This window comes from Hemicordylus capensis, chromosome 5 (genome assembly GCF_027244095.1).
Source record: "Hemicordylus capensis ecotype Gifberg chromosome 5, rHemCap1.1.pri, whole genome shotgun sequence".
NCBI classification, from domain to species: domain Eukaryota; kingdom Metazoa; phylum Chordata; class Lepidosauria; order Squamata; family Cordylidae; genus Hemicordylus; species Hemicordylus capensis.
This window is the reverse complement of record NC_069661.1, coordinates 100,920,095-100,938,810: the sequence shown is the minus strand read 5'-3', so window position 1 is coordinate 100,938,810 and position 18,716 is coordinate 100,920,095. Positions and strand designations below refer to the sequence as shown.

At 44.8% G+C, this 18,716-nt stretch overlaps 1 protein-coding gene across 12 annotated transcripts in view; it reads right to left on the bottom strand.

Moving 5' to 3' along the window:
- Positions 1–5,856: 5,856 nt before the first annotated feature.
- YIPF7 (Yip1 domain family member 7) overlaps positions 5,857–18,716 on the bottom strand; it is a 66,159-nt gene continuing 53,299 nt past the window's right edge. For 10 of the 12 annotated variants that reach the window (XM_053251484.1, XM_053251488.1, XM_053251483.1 and 7 more), the window contains 2 exons: positions 18,245–18,383; positions 5,857–6,371 (listed from right to left, as the gene is read on the bottom strand). In XM_053251484.1, the coding sequence (XP_053107459.1) occupies positions 6,120–6,371; positions 18,245–18,383 (391 nt within the window). In that variant the 3' untranslated portion in view covers positions 5,857–6,119. The remainder of the gene's footprint in view (positions 6,372–18,244; positions 18,384–18,716) is intronic. The other 2 variants (XM_053251493.1, XM_053251492.1) reach the window with 2 other exon arrangements.

Below are 18,716 nucleotides of genomic sequence, written 5' to 3'. Positions count from 1 at the left end.
AGACGCATTTAGGAATTACCTTGGCTCTGCAAAGGGCTGTTTCTGCTGTGACAGCAGGTGGTAGTTTAGTGGCAATTTTAGAATCAAACATTGCTGTACATTATGTACAGTACAATGGAGCTTTACAGAACCATTTCTCTTGAAAAAAGAAACAGCAACCCAACAGGCTGAAATTCATCGTTGCCCATGTTGTGCTATAATAATATGTTCTTGCTGTCCTGTGCCATTATGATAATTCTTCAGAATCATAATAATTTCATTTTCATACTTGAATAAACTGTTTACACAAAGTGGAAAGACAAACTTGTGCTTGTATTATTTAAAACTGGAGACCTAGAAAAAGATTTGGTGAGTTGCTTCTAATCAATATGTGAAATTCAGTGAATACTATATGTAGAACTGTGTCTGCTCCCATTCATCCTTAGTTATCATTGACTTTTCCGTTCCTCAGCTTGTGTGTGTGTGTGTGTGTGTGTGTGTGCTTACTACCTTTGCCTGTCTATCTTCTTTCATCCCTTATTACCATGATCAAAACTTAGACTACAAGCTTCCTAGGGCAGAAGGGCCTGTCCTTTGTGTATGTGTGTGCTTATTTTGTAAAATGCTATGACTATGGAAAACATTAAATTATTATTTATAATTATTTTTGTTGGTTGATGTCCTAATACTGTGTGTATGCTTCAGACAACAGTGTGCATGGAGTGCTAGCCCCCCCCCCCCGCTAGTCCCCTTCTTCCAAAGCGTGGATGCTCTTGTGCAAAAGCACAACTATTTTGGAGTTCTTCCTGTCTTCCAGAAGTGCTCTACAGCAGAAACACTTCTGAGGGTCAGGGACACATTTCTGCTGCAACAGAGTGCTTCTGTTCCAAATTAGTTGTGTTCTTGCACAACCGTGCCAATGCTTCAGAAGCATGTGGACTAGCATGGATGCTAGCACTGCATGTGCACTGTGGTTTGATGCAAACATGCAGAATTTGTCAGTATATCAGCTTGTGCTATTATTTATAATAACAACAACTTCAAGTCCCTGTACTCCTTTTAGCTACCATTTTCTTGCTTTTGGAAATCCCATTAACAATCTTCCTTCCTTGCTCCATCAATACACTTTATCTCTCTTCAGAGCAACTGCAGTGAACTATGATTCTGCCCAACTCCTTCTACGCAGTTGGAATATAAATTGGAGCTATTCTCACGATCGGCAAAAATTGGGCTAGGAGAGCCTAGCCCGATTTTTGCCAATTGTGTAAACCACTGGGCTTGCAGGTGAGCCCGTTGGTTTACAAGTGGGTCACCCGCTTCTGTAGCCCTCCCCTTAACCTGGGTTTGCGGAGCGAGTTCCGCACCATGGCTGCTTGCGAGTAGACCCCCGGAGGGGAGGCGAAAAGCTGCCTCCCAGCTCCGGGGGTCTTGCACAGGGCATACTGGAGCTTCCGGGAGCTGCACGGCCCCTGAGCTCCCCAGCCCCCGCCTGCCCTGTCATGGAGCCGGCAATCGTGTGGGCAGCTGGTCCAGCTGCCCAGGGCTCCCGCCGCGATTGTCTGTGGGGAGAGGGGGCTTAGCCCGCTCTTCCCGCAATAGCGGCAAAAGCAGGTCTCACTGATTGTGAGACCCGCCTCATTCTCTCTCACACACATACGCGCACACACATTCTCTGACATCACACAAAATCCATCAATGTTCATAAGACTCTCTCTGGTGGCAGGTACAGATGTATCTGTTGTATACTATCCAAATATCTTTTGCAGTTTGTTTGGACATTTGTCCCAAGTGGGATCCTGTACAGAGTGTGGGGGAAGAGTCAGAAAGGGAAAAAGAGGGAAAGGAGAAGGAGAAATTCTTGGTGAATAAACTTTTAGTTAAATACTCATAAGATTTCCTTGTGTGCATTGGGATGCAGCTAGAAAACATCTGGCGATGAGATTTTGAACTAACTAAGCATGTGAGCTGCAAAGCTTGTGAATATTCCTGCAATCCCATTTCCTTGCATTACTGGGCCTACATTCCTGTACTGCTTTCTACTGTTGCTGCTGCTGATTGTTTCTCCAGCTTGCTGACCTTCACAACCCCTGAAGGTACATTTTCCTTATCCATCCTGCACCTTGTTATTCACTGGATGCCCACTTCAGCATGGCTCAGATCCCACCACCACCATTTTTTGTCCACCCCAGAAGAACCTGCTCTTCTCTGGCAACAATGGAGGTCCTGTTTCTGGAATTACCTTCTCACTATACAGAGCCCTGATTTTACTCCAGCAAAACAGAAGACTATATTGCTTCACTGCCTGGGCCCCCGAATGCCAGAGAACATGTAATCATTTGCCCTTTCCTGTCAACTTGGAAGGGGATGCCAGTTCTTATGAAGCTGCTCTCCAAGCCTCAGATGATCATTTCAAACCTATTTTGAATGCGATTGCTGAACATTACAAGTTCAGTTCTAGATCACAACTGCCTGGTGAATCTATCAGTCAGTATATCACAGCATTGCATGCCTTAAGTGTAACCTGTGAGTTTGCCAACTTTACTGATGACATGATCAGGGATCAGATTGTTATGAAAACAAACTGCTCCAAACTGCATGAATAACTACTATTGGAGTGGAAAACGTACCTTGGATAAAGTTACAGAGATGGCTAGGAGGGTGGAAAATGCTCTTAACTGTGCAAATCACTCTCTCTGGCACCCCCAAACCTACCTTCTGAAATCCAGACTGTTCAGTGCAAATCCTTCCAAGCTCAATTTTCTCATATGGCACTGTTCCAGACAGCAGCAGCACAAGAGAGGCTAGTGCTACCTATATGGAGACTCTGATCCACCAGTGCTACCAGTGTTGAGACTCTGCCCACAAAGCCAATCTTGCTCACTGTCCTGCACAGAAGGTCACTTGCAACAGTTGCAAAGAAAATGGGGCACTTTGCTAAGGTTTCCAAGTCTGCTGTCCATTCCATTACTGATTTACCATCTGATAAGGATGAGGTAGATGAACCACTTCCTGACAGTGTTTTAAGTATGACAGAGTCAGAGCCTGCTTCTATACATTGTCAAGTTAACCTTAAGGGCCATGAAGTGCAGATGCTTGCTGATTCTGGTTCTCTGCACACTATCATTTCCCATCTACTTTACAAGAAACTCCTTATTACATCAGATCTGCAACTGCAGGCTTCAGACATCCCTCACACACATAAACACATGGGGTTATGGAGGTTTCTTTATTGCCATAAATGGATACTTCACTGCTGTCCTGGAATAGAAAGGGCATACTGCAGAAGGGAAAGTGTATGTGTCACAAGAAGGAGTCTCAATATTGGGCTAGAAACATCAGAAAGATCTACAGATAGTGTTAGACCCAAATAGCACGGAACCCATATTTCTCTGATGGGTCAGATCAGATATGACATTTTCCACCATGCACAGGCCTAATACATGTCCAAGACAATATTCACATTTTATAGCAACCATAATAAATAAAATGTATATGTCCCAATCCAAATAAAGTTGGTCATGCTAATGTTCCATTGAAACCAACAGGACAATTAGTCATGCCCCATTCATTTCAATGGGATTCAGGCATAACTAAGTTAGTAAATTACCTTTCAAATTGTCCGTAGTAATATTAACGAACTAGCTTAACTCGTGCAGAGCATCTGCGCGCTAGTACTCGATTGCTCACTTCACCCCCTGCCACAGCCCCCCCTCACCTTAGAGATCTCTCCACCCTCACCTGAGGTGCACTCCTGTACCCCATTGCTTCCATCCCCCTCACCCCTCTTGGTCACTCCTCCATCCCTTTACTCCATCCCCCTCACCCCTCTTGGTTGCAGCTGCAGTGTTTCTGGTGCCTTTTGGCCAAGCTGCAGCCCCCTATCCCCAGAGACCTCCCCACCCTCAGCCATGCACCGCTGATGCTCCTCCCCAAGGAGCAGCAGCAGCGGTTGACCAGGCCCTTCCTTCCATTGAAGATGATATGGGCATGATAAGAATTTATTATAATTAAAAAGGGGAGTATGTTTTAGTGACCTACATGGTTTAAGCAGACTAGATGTCTGCTTACGTGTAGACTAGAGTACACTTTGCTTGTGAAATGCCTCATGGTGTCTTTACATTCATAAGGCTTTTTTATACATTAGAGTGGCTCTACATAATCACCATGAGAATGCTGCTGCTTACAGCTTAGTGCTTTCACTATACAATAATTAACATTCTCTTCCTGGTCGTATTTCACTTTCATCCATTGTACAAATAAAATGTAAATCATATAATCTAATTTTGCTAATGGACTTTAATGCACGATGGGTGAGGGGGAAACAGAAAACATTCAGTGAATAGAACAATTGGAGAGTCACAGCAGTGTGTGTGTGTGTATGTGTGTGTGTGTGTGTGTATGAATGAGTATCTTCTCTGTGTCCATTCCCACTTTACTCTCCCATCCCTTCATAAACACATACTGCTCATAGTGTGTACACGATTTCACACCGCTCACACATATGCAACCATTCACACATATGCAGTCTAATGGTTCCTGTGAGTACTGAACCTCTTCTTTGCTGCACCCCTTCCCATCAACAGCATAGCCCCATTTGTCCCTAGGCACTGTGTGCTGACAGTTTATATACAAAACAAAACTCTGAGCATTTGGAATGTTCATAAATATTCTATAATACCTCAGAGGCCCATCAGCTCAGCCTAACCTAATCCTAGTCCTAATCTCAGGACAGTCATCCGGATAAAATGGGGATAGAAAGCAAGCATGTATGACATATTTTGGTCCTTGGAGAAAAGGTGAGATATAAATGCAATAAAAATAAATAAATACAAGGCCTTCACGCTGGCTGTGGGGAGGCCCGAATATGCATGCAGTTGGGAGGCTGAGAAGACGGAGGCAATACAGCTCCTGGGTACAGCCAGCTGGGAACTTACACGGTTGCCAGGGAGAGCCAGAACACCCAGGAACCCACAGACCATGGATGGTCCAGCATGGCTCAACAGGTTGCCTCCTGGTGGCATAGAGGAGAAGGCAGGGCCTCAACAGCTGGCAAGACAGGCAGGCAACAGCTGAAGGAGGGAGGAGGCAGGCAGCTAGATTGGAGAGGGTGGAGTCAGGAGAGGGTGGTTGGGATTGCCCTGGTTGCAGGTCTTGATTTAAGGCTTGGACGGCCAGGGATGAGGAGGTCTGGAGAGATTTGGACCAAGAGACTCCCAGTGAAGAGCAGTCTTACCCCTCTCCCTGACAGCTGGTGGAGGAATATGGTGACAACTATACCCCTCCCAAGCACCTCTGAGGCCACTTCCACAGCCTATGAACAGGATTAGAGGAAGGGAGACAGTTGGAGGCTGTGATCCCAGGCCAGTGTGTGACACAAATAAAAATTCAATCAAGTGAGGTCAGAATGTTATCTAATAACTGGATACATTCTGGAGAATACAGATTGGATTCACATTTTGTTTCTTTTGGCAATCATCTGGCTGATGTGTGCAATTTTTTGACATATTTATACATTCTGTGCTTTAATTTGATACCTAATTTGTCTGCATGTGACCTTAGTGATGAATAAACTCAAGTTGGTTTGATTTGAAAATGGCATAGTGATTACAAACTTTCTTGATGAGTATTCAGCAGGGGTGGGGGGAACTTGTGTGCTTTCTGGGAGTGCTCTCCTGGCTCGTACTGCTGACACATGTGCTATGGCAGTGTGGCATTATTGCATTGTCTTCTGGGAAACATCGTTTGCAGTACCAGCCAAAACAAATACCTCCAGAAACAAGAAATGGCTTTAGATCTGGATAGGAAACAGCAACTACATAAACAATCAAGAGACCTGGTTAGAAGAGATACCAAACAAAAGGCTGCTTGGTCAGATGATCTGATCATGTCCTACATAGCAAGCAATGAAAGTTTAATTAAGGAGATAACACTAAACATCTTTTGTGAACATGTCTAGCCCCGCCTACAAAGCAGCCTGGTCAGCTTAAGAATGCTGACTGAATGTGCACAAAACCTGGGTTTACATTTCAAACAAGAGAAGACATTCTGAAGGAAATGATACTCAATTCATTAAACAGCTGAACATTACAGGCTGGAAAAAGTTGTATTTTGACCCAGGGAATCACAGACAAACAACATTTCTAATAAGTGCTCCAAAAGATTATCCAAAATAACTGACTTTGCATTAAATATATAGATATGATAGAAGAGGCTGGCTCAAAAATGCAGCTCAGAAAACAGTCAGAAGTGCAAAAAGGCCATAGAGTAAAACACAGGGATAGGCAATGAGAAACTGCTGTCCTTCCATAGCCAAAGCAGATGTGAATATTTTGGAGGCTGATAGGCTGCACCATCCAATAATGATCACAGCTAGCAGAGTTCCTAAAATCCCCCTGCAAACAAAACAAAACCACACACATGAGAAATTTCACTGATTAATAAGAGTGGAATGAAAATATGTCAAGCTTCTTGCTAATCAGGGATGCAATGATAGCCACAGGCTAGCGGCGGCAAGCACAAAACATCAAGCCAACCAACCAGAGGAGGGAAAAGAAAGTGCTTTAAAAAAAAAACACCTTTGAATGAAAAACAGCTTCATAATTTGCAGCTTTAAAAGACTAAGCAGCAAGGAGTAAATTAGGGAGCTGCTTTCTAATTTGTTAGGACTGTAAGACAGCAACCTCAGTGTGAGCCAGAAGACTGTGGCAGAAAAAGAGACGGAATGTAAGCATGATGTAAAGTTGATTTATACCATCAATAACTACAGGCATATCTAAACTACAAACCTATGTTGGTTCTATACTTGCTTGACTGACATTGTGTCACCAAGAGAATAATGGGAATTATAGTTTGGTGAGGGTGCTATGAATTCTCTGTTCTTTAGGCCCCCTCAGAGAAATACAGTACCAGTGTTGCCTGGGACTGTGACACACAGCAGGCTTTACCACGAGTTTACTGGGAGGCTTTACTGTAAATTTGAAGTTGCCCCCCCAAAACAATGCAAATAGTGGATTTTTTTTACCCCGGATATAGATCAGGCTAAACTCTATTGTGCTGTGAAAAACCCAAATTGTGTGTGAACTGCTCCCGGGTAACTCGCAGGAACTTTGGGGTAAATCCGGCTGATATGTGAATCTCCATTCCAGAGGAGATGTGAATTAAAATGCTTTAAAAGCCCCATGTGAAAAACTTCCTGGATAGAGGGAATGACTTGTAAACCAGCGTTGTTCTATCATATTGAGGCGAGTCTTACGATCAGTGAGACTCGCCTAAAGGAGGCTGCGGGGAGAGCGGGCTTATCCCGCTCTCCCTGCAGACGATTGAAGGGGAGCCCTGGGCGGCCGAATCAGCCACCCACATGACTGCTGGCTCCATCATGGAGCCGGCGGGGGCTGTGGGGATTGGGGGCTGTGTGGCCCCCGGAGGTTCCAGGATGCCCCGTGTGAGTGCATGGGGCATCCTGGAGAGACCTCCAGGGCTGGGAGGCTTGTTTCAGCCTCTCAGCAGGGGTCTCCTTGTGTGTTGGTGTGGCATGGAGCTGCACTGCGGCAATACACAGTTTAAACAATGGGGTTAGTGGAGCACTCACTCTGCTAACCCTGTTTAAGGGGAGGGGTATTTAAGCGGGTTACCTGCTTTGGGGGAACCGGGCTCGCCAGCGAGCCCGGTGGTTCCCATGATCCGTGGAAAGCAGGCTAAGCTCCCTTCGCCCGCTTTCCACTGATCGTGAGAATACCCTCATTGTTTTGCCCTATGGCCACTTATTGTAAAAACCACAGGCCCCTTAAAAAATTTTTTTTTTCTTTATATTTATTCCCCATTCCCATGCCCTATGGGTTTACTGTGGTTTACAGCAGTTTCGTCAGTATCTAATAAGTGGCTTGAAGCAAAAAATAAAAATGATACATAATTCCACTCACTAACATTTTCTTGTCCCTATTATCTTGCTTTCTCCCAAAATACAGCTCTCTCAAAACATATATTTTGTCCAGGTCCTGTTCACCTCCAGTTTCCCCGCCAATTCCCATACTCCATACATTAAAAAAGATACTGTCGTCTATAAGGAAAACACACTTTAGACTTTTCTCCACTCCACTCCCATTAAAGGAAATGGAAACCAGGTTCTTAAACAGTTGGAAAGTGAGGGATGGGCTTATTCCCAACTGATAATTCAACAGCAGCAGGTAGCAATGGAAGGCTGCCAATTTGCTTTCATCCCTTTCCCCGCTCTCCTGCCTCCCAGTACAGCAAGGTCTAAAGAATGGCATACACTATTGATTGTTTTTATTTATTTATGTAACACCACCTGTGTATATGGCACTGGACAGGGAACTTTACAATGAAGTAATATAACCAAAGGAAACCTCTGCCACCCTCAGGAGTGATTTGTCCTAATGAGCCGGGGGGGGTGGGCAAAGGAGGCACAGCAGCCTCTCCTTTTCAGAGCTCCATTTGCTCCCCTTCTCTTGCCCTGCTCTACCTGGGTGTAGTCCCCTGGTGGCGCAGTGGTAAAACTGCCGCCCTGTAACCAGAAGGTTACAAGTTCGATCCTGACCAGGGGCTCAAGGTTGACTCAGCCTTCCATCCTTCCGAGGTCGGTAAAATGAGTACCCAGAATGTTGGGGGGCAATATGCTAAATCATTGTAAACCGCTTAGAGAGCTTCCAGCTATAGAGCGGTATATAAATGTAAGTGCTATTGCTATTAGACCCTGCAATGGGGTGACGACATATCTCTGATGTGTGCTTCCACACTTCCTGTGTTGTGACACCACAGTCCCTACAATGACAGCAGGTGCAGTTCATATTTCCAATGCCTTGTTTTGAATATTATTGCTGCAATATAGTGCTATAATGTTGTATATCCAGCATTTAAAAGTTGCTGTTTTGGGGGTTGTTCGTTTTTGCGAGACTGCTCCCCGTGCTGGGCGCTTTGCTATTTATGTTTTGGATGTGATTTGCCTGAACGGAAGCATTTTGCCACTGTTGAGCAGCTAACCTGGAAAGTGCCCTGCAGGCTGGTAATTCATCAGGTAGAGCTGTGTAATTAACTGCAGGCAACACAGGGTGAAGGAGAGAGGAGCAGACGGAGCTCTGGAAAGCAGAGGCAGCTCATTTGGTGCTCCCCCCACCCCCGTAGGATGAGCCGCTCCTGCCCACCCTATGGATCTTGCAATTTAAACTGTCTTTGGTTCACTGGACACTACAAAGGTGTTGTCATTATTCAATTGTTTTCTAAACTGGACGCCATTCTGATATCAAGTGTGGCAGTTCTCTGGAATTAGCCCCACCTGTCTTTTAAATCCACACATGCACAGCTATATAAATGAAAATCATTAAAGAAGCTAATCAATTAAACCTGCTTATTGCTGTAGAGACAAGATAGAATTAATGGCTCTTTCAGAAAAACCAGTGTCGGTCATATCAAGGGAACAAGAAATCCTTTAGCATATGGATTCTTGCCAGGGCAGGCTTTAGCCACTCAATGGGAACTTGGAGTGAGGTATAAAGTCAGTACACTAAAAACAAAAACCTGCTGACAGCAAAATGTATTTTTATCTACATTTTTCTACAACTACTGCAAATTTAAAAAACAAGAGTTTTTCGTTTTCTAGGTGCAGTTTGCAAGAATTGTTTGAGTGTGGCATTGATTTATTATTTATTTGCTTGGAACATTTCGAGGTCCCCTTTTTCAGTGCTCAAGATCATGTGCCACATAATTTAAAAACACGAGGAGGTCAGTCTTGTGCTCTTGCTGTGTTGGCCACTGCTGTGCCAGTGCTAATGTCAGCTCAGTGTTGTTGGGATCTTGTGCTTACCCTGTAGCAAAGTCAAAAGCCCAATATGTGCAGTAAAAACAAAAGCTAGTGTAGCACATGGACAGCCACTCTCACAGCATCCCTGGAATTACTCACCATTAAAGCTACACATTACCAGTGACTGGAAGCAACCAACACATGCTGATTCCACCACACCCTGAAGAGCCAAGCATGGAAGGCACCAGCCATACAGCAGTGTCAGGCAGGGGAATGCCAAGATAATGCACACTACCCATCCCATAGCCATCTAATGGCGCAGCAGGGAAATGGCTTGACTACCAAGCCAGAGGTTGCTGGTTCGGATCCCCACTGGTATGTTTCCCAGACTATGGGAAACACCTATATCGGGCAGCAGCGATATAGGAAGATGCTGAAATGCTACTGCACAGGAGGAGGCAATGGTAAACATCTCCTGTATTCTACTAAAGACAACCACAGGGGGGCTCTGTGGTCGCCAGGAGTCAACACCGACTCAAAGGCACACTTGACCTTTACCCATCCCATATCTTCTGCCACACAGAATGCACTAGCAGGCTGCCAGGAAAATATCACAGTCCTATTCCATCATAAGCGTCCTCTGCTCTGTGATTAGGAGGTGTGTATGTAAAACCCGTAGGCCACAGGCTTCGTAGGGGAAGGATTTCACTCCTATTTCGGCTCCCCACAATGCTCATATATTTGTATGTGTGATGGGACAAGCATTTTGCAAGGGAGAGGATGGAGAGCCCTGGGATAAGGAAGAGTGGATACAGCAAAGAGCAAGGCCACAGGAAGCAGTAGTGTGCGTTGGCTGGTAGGATGGTGGGGAAAGGGGTTACAATGAGAATCAGAAGATGTGGGACTGAGTTCAATGACTGGAAGAGGTTGATGTGTCCTCAGGAATTTTACATTAAGTTTAGCTGGAAAAGGGAGAGGCGGCAGGACTAGAGAGCCCAAACCTCCCATGTCAGAGAGCAACACTGAAACCACTCAGCTGCAAAAGGAGGTTCCATGAGTGGACAGACTTATGTAGTCTACCAGAGGCCTAGTCCATGAAATACCTCTTTAGCTCCAACCCAGGCCCATGCGTAGGACCAAAGTTTCCTGGTTATGTGGTCCACTCGTGAAGGAGCTCCCAAGGCCCACAGCTCAGTAAAGCAACATAGGACCGGGTCTCATGATCCGTGAGACCCGGTTTTGGGAAGTGAGTGGGAAGAGCGGGCTAAGCCCGCGCTCCCCGCTCAGGAGCGGGCAGGGAGCCCTAGGTGGCCATATCGGCCACCCACACAATGGCCGGCTCCAAGACAGAGCCGGTGGGGGCTGGGGAGCTTGGCGGCTGCGCAGCCCCTGGAAGCCCCAGTATGCCCTGCGTGAGCGCGCGGGACATACTGGGGAGACCCCTGAGCCGGGAGGCTGCTTTTAAGCCTCCCGGCCGGGGGTCTACTCATGAGTAGCCATGGCGCAGAGCCACTCCGCGGCTACTCACAAGCAGATAGCCTGGGTTTGTGTTTGCGCTCGCTCCGCAAACCCGGGCTAAGGGGTGGGCTACAGGAGCGGGTTAGCCACTCCAGAACCACCGGGCTCAGCTGCGAGCCCCGTGGTTCTTACGATCACAAAAACCGGGCTAGGATTTTCCTAGCCTGATTTTTGTGATCATAAGAATAGCCCCATAGACTTACCAGAGAAGTGATCTGGGGTTTGATTATCAGTCCCGCCACCAGCTCCACCATATGCAGCACAATATCAATTGTGAAGTGAGCTGTGACAGTGCCACACAGGAATGAGGTTGCCACCTTTTTGTCCTTACAGTGACAGCAGAAACTTAAAAGGGAACAATCAGGGTGTGTGTGTGTGAAGGCTTCAACAAACAGGGTCTTGCACCCCAGGTTATCAATAACACCATTCCACATAGTTGGATATGTGATGTGTGTTCACTTGTATATTCTTGGAGTTGCACTGTGCTTGATTACTGAGTTAGTGTGACTTGCAGAACAGCTGAAGGGTTAAAGGGAGAACTGACATTTGGGATTCTGGAGTGCTTTTGCTTAGCTTTCTTCTGGAGTAATATTCTGCTGGCAGTGGGTCAGAAATAACCCCTGAGGATGAATAGGATTTTGATTGTGCTCTGCTGCTCCTGACACATTTTCCTTTGCATTGATAATGTCCCATAATGCAATGAATACCACTTTACTGACATAAATTCACATGATGGCATAACAAGGAGGTGAGTCTCACAATCTCTCTCCCCACAGACGATCAAGGCTACACCAGGGGCGTAACTATAATAGGGCAAGGGGAGACAGTTGTCTGGGGGCCAACAGCCTTATGCCAACAGCCACCCTAACCCCCAGAGGCAAGTCACTTGACTGACTCCCCCAGCCGCGCACCCGCCCGGGCTTCCTTCAGTTGGATTCATCCTCCAAAATTGATGTGAGTGTTAAGACCTGGAGCTACCAGAACTGCAAGTCTTTCTCTAGTACCATTAAATGACCTGCATTGTCCACAATTTACAAAACCTTAAAAAAATTTTTAGGATGATGTTCTATTGTGGCATATAAAATTTTACATCAGTGAGGGGAGGGCCATTTAAAATCTTGTCTCTGGGCCCACTCCAACCTTGCTACGAACCTGGGAGGCTGCTTGCATCCTCACGATGGGGGTCTCCTTGTGTGTTGCCACGGCGTGGAGCCACACCGTGGCAATACACGATTGGAAAACCCGGGTTAGTGGAGCACTTGCTCCACTAACCGGGGCTAAGGGGAGGAGTATTTAAGCGGGTTACCCTCTTTGGGGAAACCAGGCTTGCCTGTGAGCCCGGTGGTTCCCACAATCTGTGTTTTGTCGGGCAAAGAGTTTTTAGTTGCGATCATATCCAATCCAGTGAATAGACTGAATTGCTTTATTTGCATCTACACAATAGAATACAGAATAGAAATACAATTAAAAACTTAGTTTATGTATTTTTAAAATATAGAAAAAGAAAAACAAGAACAGATGGTAGCGTATAATAGGCAATCTCTTCACAACTCTCCATCCAACTAGACGAAGGTCTATATAAACTAATAGGCTTTATACAAGCAGCTAAAGCTCAGAGGGGAAGAACACACTTGCACTTCCATGCATGGGAGTGTGCAACAATAATACTGCTCTCTTGCCATACAGTTTGCTGGCTCAGTCCCACTGTCACCTGCATCCCCTAGTTCAGCCTCAGATCTATGATGCACTGTTTGATGTTTTCATAGAGACACAAAGCTGGTACTGAAACCTAAAGACGTTTCAGTACAAATGTACCCACTCATCACTCCATCTCTTGGACACTTCAATTAATTAGACTTTAAGATACAGATTATTTATTGCAGTTTGTATTGCTGCTGTATCTAAGGGCTTTAATCAGGTTGAACAATATGAGTCTTGGTTCATACACTCTGTCCAATGTGTGGATGGTAGGGACGTGCATGGAATCGACTGGCTCGGTTCAGTTTGAGTCCGGACCGGACTAGAACCTGACTGGACCAGTTTGGTCTGGCACCCCTTCACACACACCCCGGGGGGGGGTTGCAAGATTTTTTTTTCAATGCTAAAAAGTTTTTTTAAACCTTTAACCTCTTCGTGGGGCTTCTTCTAGGCGGTGGTGGAGGGGCTGCGAAGGTCATCACTGTCGTAGCCCATTCGGCTGCTTTTTTGGTCCCATTAGGGCCTCTGTATGTTGGCGTGGTGGCCATTTTGTCCAACACCTCGCATGCGCAAATGGCCTCTGTGAAGCCTGGCATGGCCCAAGGACTCGCAGAGGCCATTAGCGCATGCATGGTGGCCATTTTTAAAAAATGGGCTCCAATCCATCAGCATTCTGAACATACTTTTTTTTAAAAATGGCCACTGCGCATGCGCAAATAGCCTCTGCGAGGTCCTGGGCCATGCCAGACAAAATGGCCACAGACAAAATGGCCACAGCTCCAACATACGGAGGTCTGAACAGGCCCAAAAGAGCGGCCAAACGGGCTGCGGTGGTGATGATCGAGGCCAATGGGGGGGAGGGGGAACCTTCACGGACACCCCCCACGGCCTAGAGGAAGCCCCCCAAAGGGGTTAAAGGTTTAAAAAAAATCAAAGAAAAGGGGGGAACTTCCTGAACCATCGGGTGTGTGTGTATGTGTGTGTGTGTGTGTGTGTGTGTTTGTGTGTGTGTGTGTGTGTCAGTCTGGAGTTGGACCGAAAAGGGGGGATTCGGTTTGACCCCAGTACCATTGAACCAAACTGGTTCAACATCGAATTGAACTGCCCTCGAACTGTTCACACATACCTAGTGGATGGGAGAATTCATCTACGTGTTTGGAATTCTGAGGAAGCAAGAGGGCTCCAATCCATCAGCATTCTGAACAATAGGCTTGGCAGGAATAGTTTCAGGAATTTTCAGGCTTACTGTCCAACGTCACTGCCCCACATCAATCAATCCTCAGCATTTGTGCATATTTTTTGAAATGAGCTGCTCATTTTTTTGCTTCAACAGCAGCCATCTAAAGTACAGGACAGTAAATTCTGTCCGGAAAAAGTACAAAGTGCTGGTTATTACCTTTAAAGCCCTAAGTGGCTTAGGTCCAGGTTACCCGAGAGAGCACCTTTCTCTACAAGATCTCCACTGCTCATTAAGATCATCAGGAGGGGTCAGTCTTTGAGTGCCCCTATTTCATCTGGTGGCAACCTGGGATTGGGCCTTTTCAGCTGTCATCCTTAGGTTGTGGAACACGCTTCCCATGGATATGAGAGGATTATCTTTCTTGGAGGCCTTCAGGAGAGCCTTAAAAGACCTATCTTCTTATCCTGGCTTTTAATATCTGGTTTGAATTTTAATTTGGTTTAATTGTTTTTTAAATTGTTTTATTATATGTTTTTGATTTTTATATAAACCACCCTGAGCCACTTTAGGAAGGGCAGAATATAAATCGAATAAATAAATAAATTGAATGAATAAATAAATGAATCTATCAAATCCTAAAACTTATCCTGCACTGCTGTTCAGAACACTCCTTTCAGAATTTGAAACAAGCAAAGGAGGAATCCTGCCCACCCACTGAAGAGAGTGTATGGACCAAATATTGGATAGATTTCTATTAATGTCATCTTTAGCCTACTTTCCAGTAGGCTTATGAGATCACCCAGCATTGTGTGTGTGTGTGTGTGTGTGTGTGATCAACTTCACAATACCTGGACAAATATGAACCAAATCGGGTACAGTTGTAGGGACAAAGAGGCACCTCAATGGCATAGTTTGTTATGATGTCATTCACCCCGATTCAAGATGGCAGATGTGTAAACTTTTGAGGCGCAAGTGGGCTAACTTGTGAACTGCCTAATTGATTTGTACCAAATTTGCTACATCTGTAGGGACACATAGGGATGCTCTAATGATGTGGTGTGTGTCGTGGTGTCATCCACTCCAATTCAAGATGGCCCTTACGTGAACATCTGAGGTGCAAGCAGGCTAATTTGTGGACTGTCTAACCGATTTGAACTAATTTTTTTCAGTTGCAGGGAATGACACACAGGGACACCTCAAAGGCATAGCCTGTGATGATGTCATCCACCATGATTCAAGATGGCAGACATGTACACTTTGAAGGCGCAAGTGGGTTAACTTGTGAACCACTGAAGCAATTTGAACCAAATTTGCTACAGCTGTAGGGGCACATGGGAAGACCTCAATGGCATAGTTTGTAATGATGTCATCTACCCCAAACCAATATGGTGGATGTGTGAATGTTTGAGCCTCATGTGGGCTAACTTGTGGACTGTCTAACCGATTTGAACCAAATTAGGTACAGTTGTAAGACTGACACACAGTGACAACTCAATGGCATAGTTTGTGATGATGTCATCCACCCTGATTCAAGATGGTGGACGTGTAGACTTTTGAGGTGCAAGTGGGCTAATTTATGTACCACTTAACTGATTTGAACCAAATTTGCTACAGCTGTGGGGACACATAGGGACACCTCAACTACATAGTTTGTGATGACATCATCCACCCTGATTCAAGATGGCAGATGCATAAACTTTTGAGGCACAAATGAGCTAAGTTGTAAACCGCCTAATCAATATGAACCAAATTTCCTACAGCTGTAGGGGCACATGGGAAGACCTCAATGGCATAGTTTGTGATGGTGTCAACCAATCCAAGATGGCAGACATGTGAATTTTTGAGGCACAAATGCACTAACTTGAGGACTGTCTAACAGATTTGGACCAAATTTGGTACAGTTGTAGTGAGTGACACACAGGGACACCTCAATGGTGTAGTTTGTAATGATGTCATCCACTCCAATCCGAGATGGCAGATGCATGAACATCTGAGGTGCAAGAGATCTAGTCTATGGAACTCAATTTGAACCAAATTTAGTCCAGTTGTAGAGACAGAGAAAGGAAAGTAGGCTGATTAGTTCTTACTAGAACAACTTGTTTGCTTTCTCAGTTACTGGCACACCTATACCTTTCATTGCAGCCTTGCTTAATTGCAGGCTATCAAATCACACTGAGAAATAATGCAGAATAATTACTCAACATACTAAAATTATATGGGGTCCATTACTTGGACCATTTCTCCAAACATGCACATTTTAATAGTTAGTGTAAGTTAAAGCTTTGATAGAGACTATTGTATTTTGCCTTTACATCCCACTCCTAATCAAATGTATTTCGTCCTTAGTTCCAGTGGCTTCAATGGATTTACTTCCCAGTGAACTTGTGCAGTTGCTGCATTTAATGTAAAAAATAATAATTCTACTATCTTATTTAAATTTCTATCTTATTTTTATTTTAACATTTGAAAATATTTCTAAACCCCGCCCTCCAGCACCCTGCTGCTTGAGGCAGCTTACAATTAAAACAATAAAACACAGGGTTGTTTTTTTTTAAAAAATCATACAGTTAAAACAAAAGAAGCAAAAATTAAAAGCAACAACAAAAAGACTAAAATTGCATTAAACAGAGGAAACAATTAAAACCAGGTTTTGGAACATAGGAAGTAATGGACCCCATATAATATTAGTATGTTGAGTAAGCATTCTGCATTCTTTCTCAGTGTGATTTGATAGCCTGTGATAGCCTTATACAGAGTCAGAACATTGGTCCATCTAGCTCCATATCGTCTACACTGACTGTCAGCAGCTCTCCAAGGTTTTAGGCAGGACTTGCTCTTAGCCTTCAGTCACTCTCAGCCCTACCTGGAGATGCCAGGGATTGAAACTGGAACTTTCTGCATGCAAAGCAAATGTTCTACTGCTGAGCTACAACCCCATTCCCCAAAATGCCTCTTGGAAGAAGAGGCTTTTCAAGCTCTTTTTAAAACTCATCAGGGAAGGAGATTGGCAAAGTTTCTCTTGGAGGATATTCCAAAAGGAGGCACTACAGAAAAGGCCCTTTCCCTGGTCCCTTGCAATTGGACCGCCATCAGTGATGGGGTCAAGACCAGGGCCTGCAAAGAAATGTAAAGGACCCTGGTAGATTCATATGGACAAATGAGGACCGACAGACTGTGGCTGAAATTTTGGCTACAATTCATATGTTTTTGAAATCAAAGGCAGAATTCCCACTGGGCATGTTCATGTTCAATACATTTAAGCGGCATTGATTTCAATGGAACAGTTAAATCTTCCTCACTGAAATCAGTGGGACCAAACTATATGGCAGCTTGGAACCTCTGACCAAAAGGATTTCAGTTTGTACAAGAGTAAAGTAATTATGACAGCTCTCACAGCTCTTCTTTTCAATGTGTTGGGAAATAAATTTCAACATAAATTGATGGCATTGTATTTCTAAGGTTGGCAATGTTGGAAGGAAAGGACTTTGCGCTGTCTCTTTGCCTCAGACAGTGGAGGACAGACTAGTAAGTCAGAGGGCTAGAAGGTCAAAGACATTTGGTCATCACTTCCTGCTGCTCTGATGCTATCCCTTTGAAATGTAGATTGCTAATCTTAGGGGATTCAACTTCCTTCCTCCTTCTCTCTCTTCCTACCTGGCTGTTGACCTTGCAACATGGCAAGTCTCTTGCCCTGCACCATATGTGCAGAGAAGATGGTGAATCCATCTGCATCCATTTAGATAGATAGATTAGAGATCCTAAATCCTCACTTTCCTATCTAGAATGGAGTTCCTTAATAAATACCTTTTATATTGATTTGAAACTAGCAATTGGCTCCAAGTTACTTTACTCTTAGCACACATGCATGCATAACTAAATCCGCTGTGTTTGTGCCTCTGTGCACTCTGCTATATTGAAAAAGGGATTCTCTCACCACAGAGAATTTCCAACAGGTTATGGGCTCCAGCCAGTTATGGGAGCAGTATTTTGAGCTGCGTGTGCTGCAACTAGATAGTTAGGTTTGTTCCAGGAGATCCATTGAGATCTAGCGTGGACACTTTGAATTGCTAATCTACAGCAACTGCCTTTTGGAGCCGGTGAGCATGGCTGCATACCTGGAGGGAAAACTCAGGCTTACCATCCTGGAAGCGGATAATTACTTGGAATGGAAGACTCGACTGAAGATTGCACTGAAAGCAGAGGGACTCCACCAAGTTACTGAGGAAGACCCGCCGCCAGATGGAACCTCGGATGCTGAGAAAAAGGAGAAGGAACTCTGGCTAATTAAGGACCGAAAATCACAAGCGATGATTGCAGCTTCCGTGAGTAAAACTTTCCTTTATGCTATTTGTGATCTTGGAACCTCAAAGGAGATGCTAAACAAGCTAGATTCTATGCATATGAGGAAAGGATGGGCATACACGTTTAATTTACGCCGAAAATTGCAAGATCTCCAATATAAAGATGGGGACTGTTTCTCTACTTTTATTGGGACTTTGGAAGATTTCTTTTTTCAATTTAGACAAGCAGGAGAGGAATTTACAGAGAGTCAAAAGCTGGAGACTCTGTTCTTGAGCTTGCCTGCTT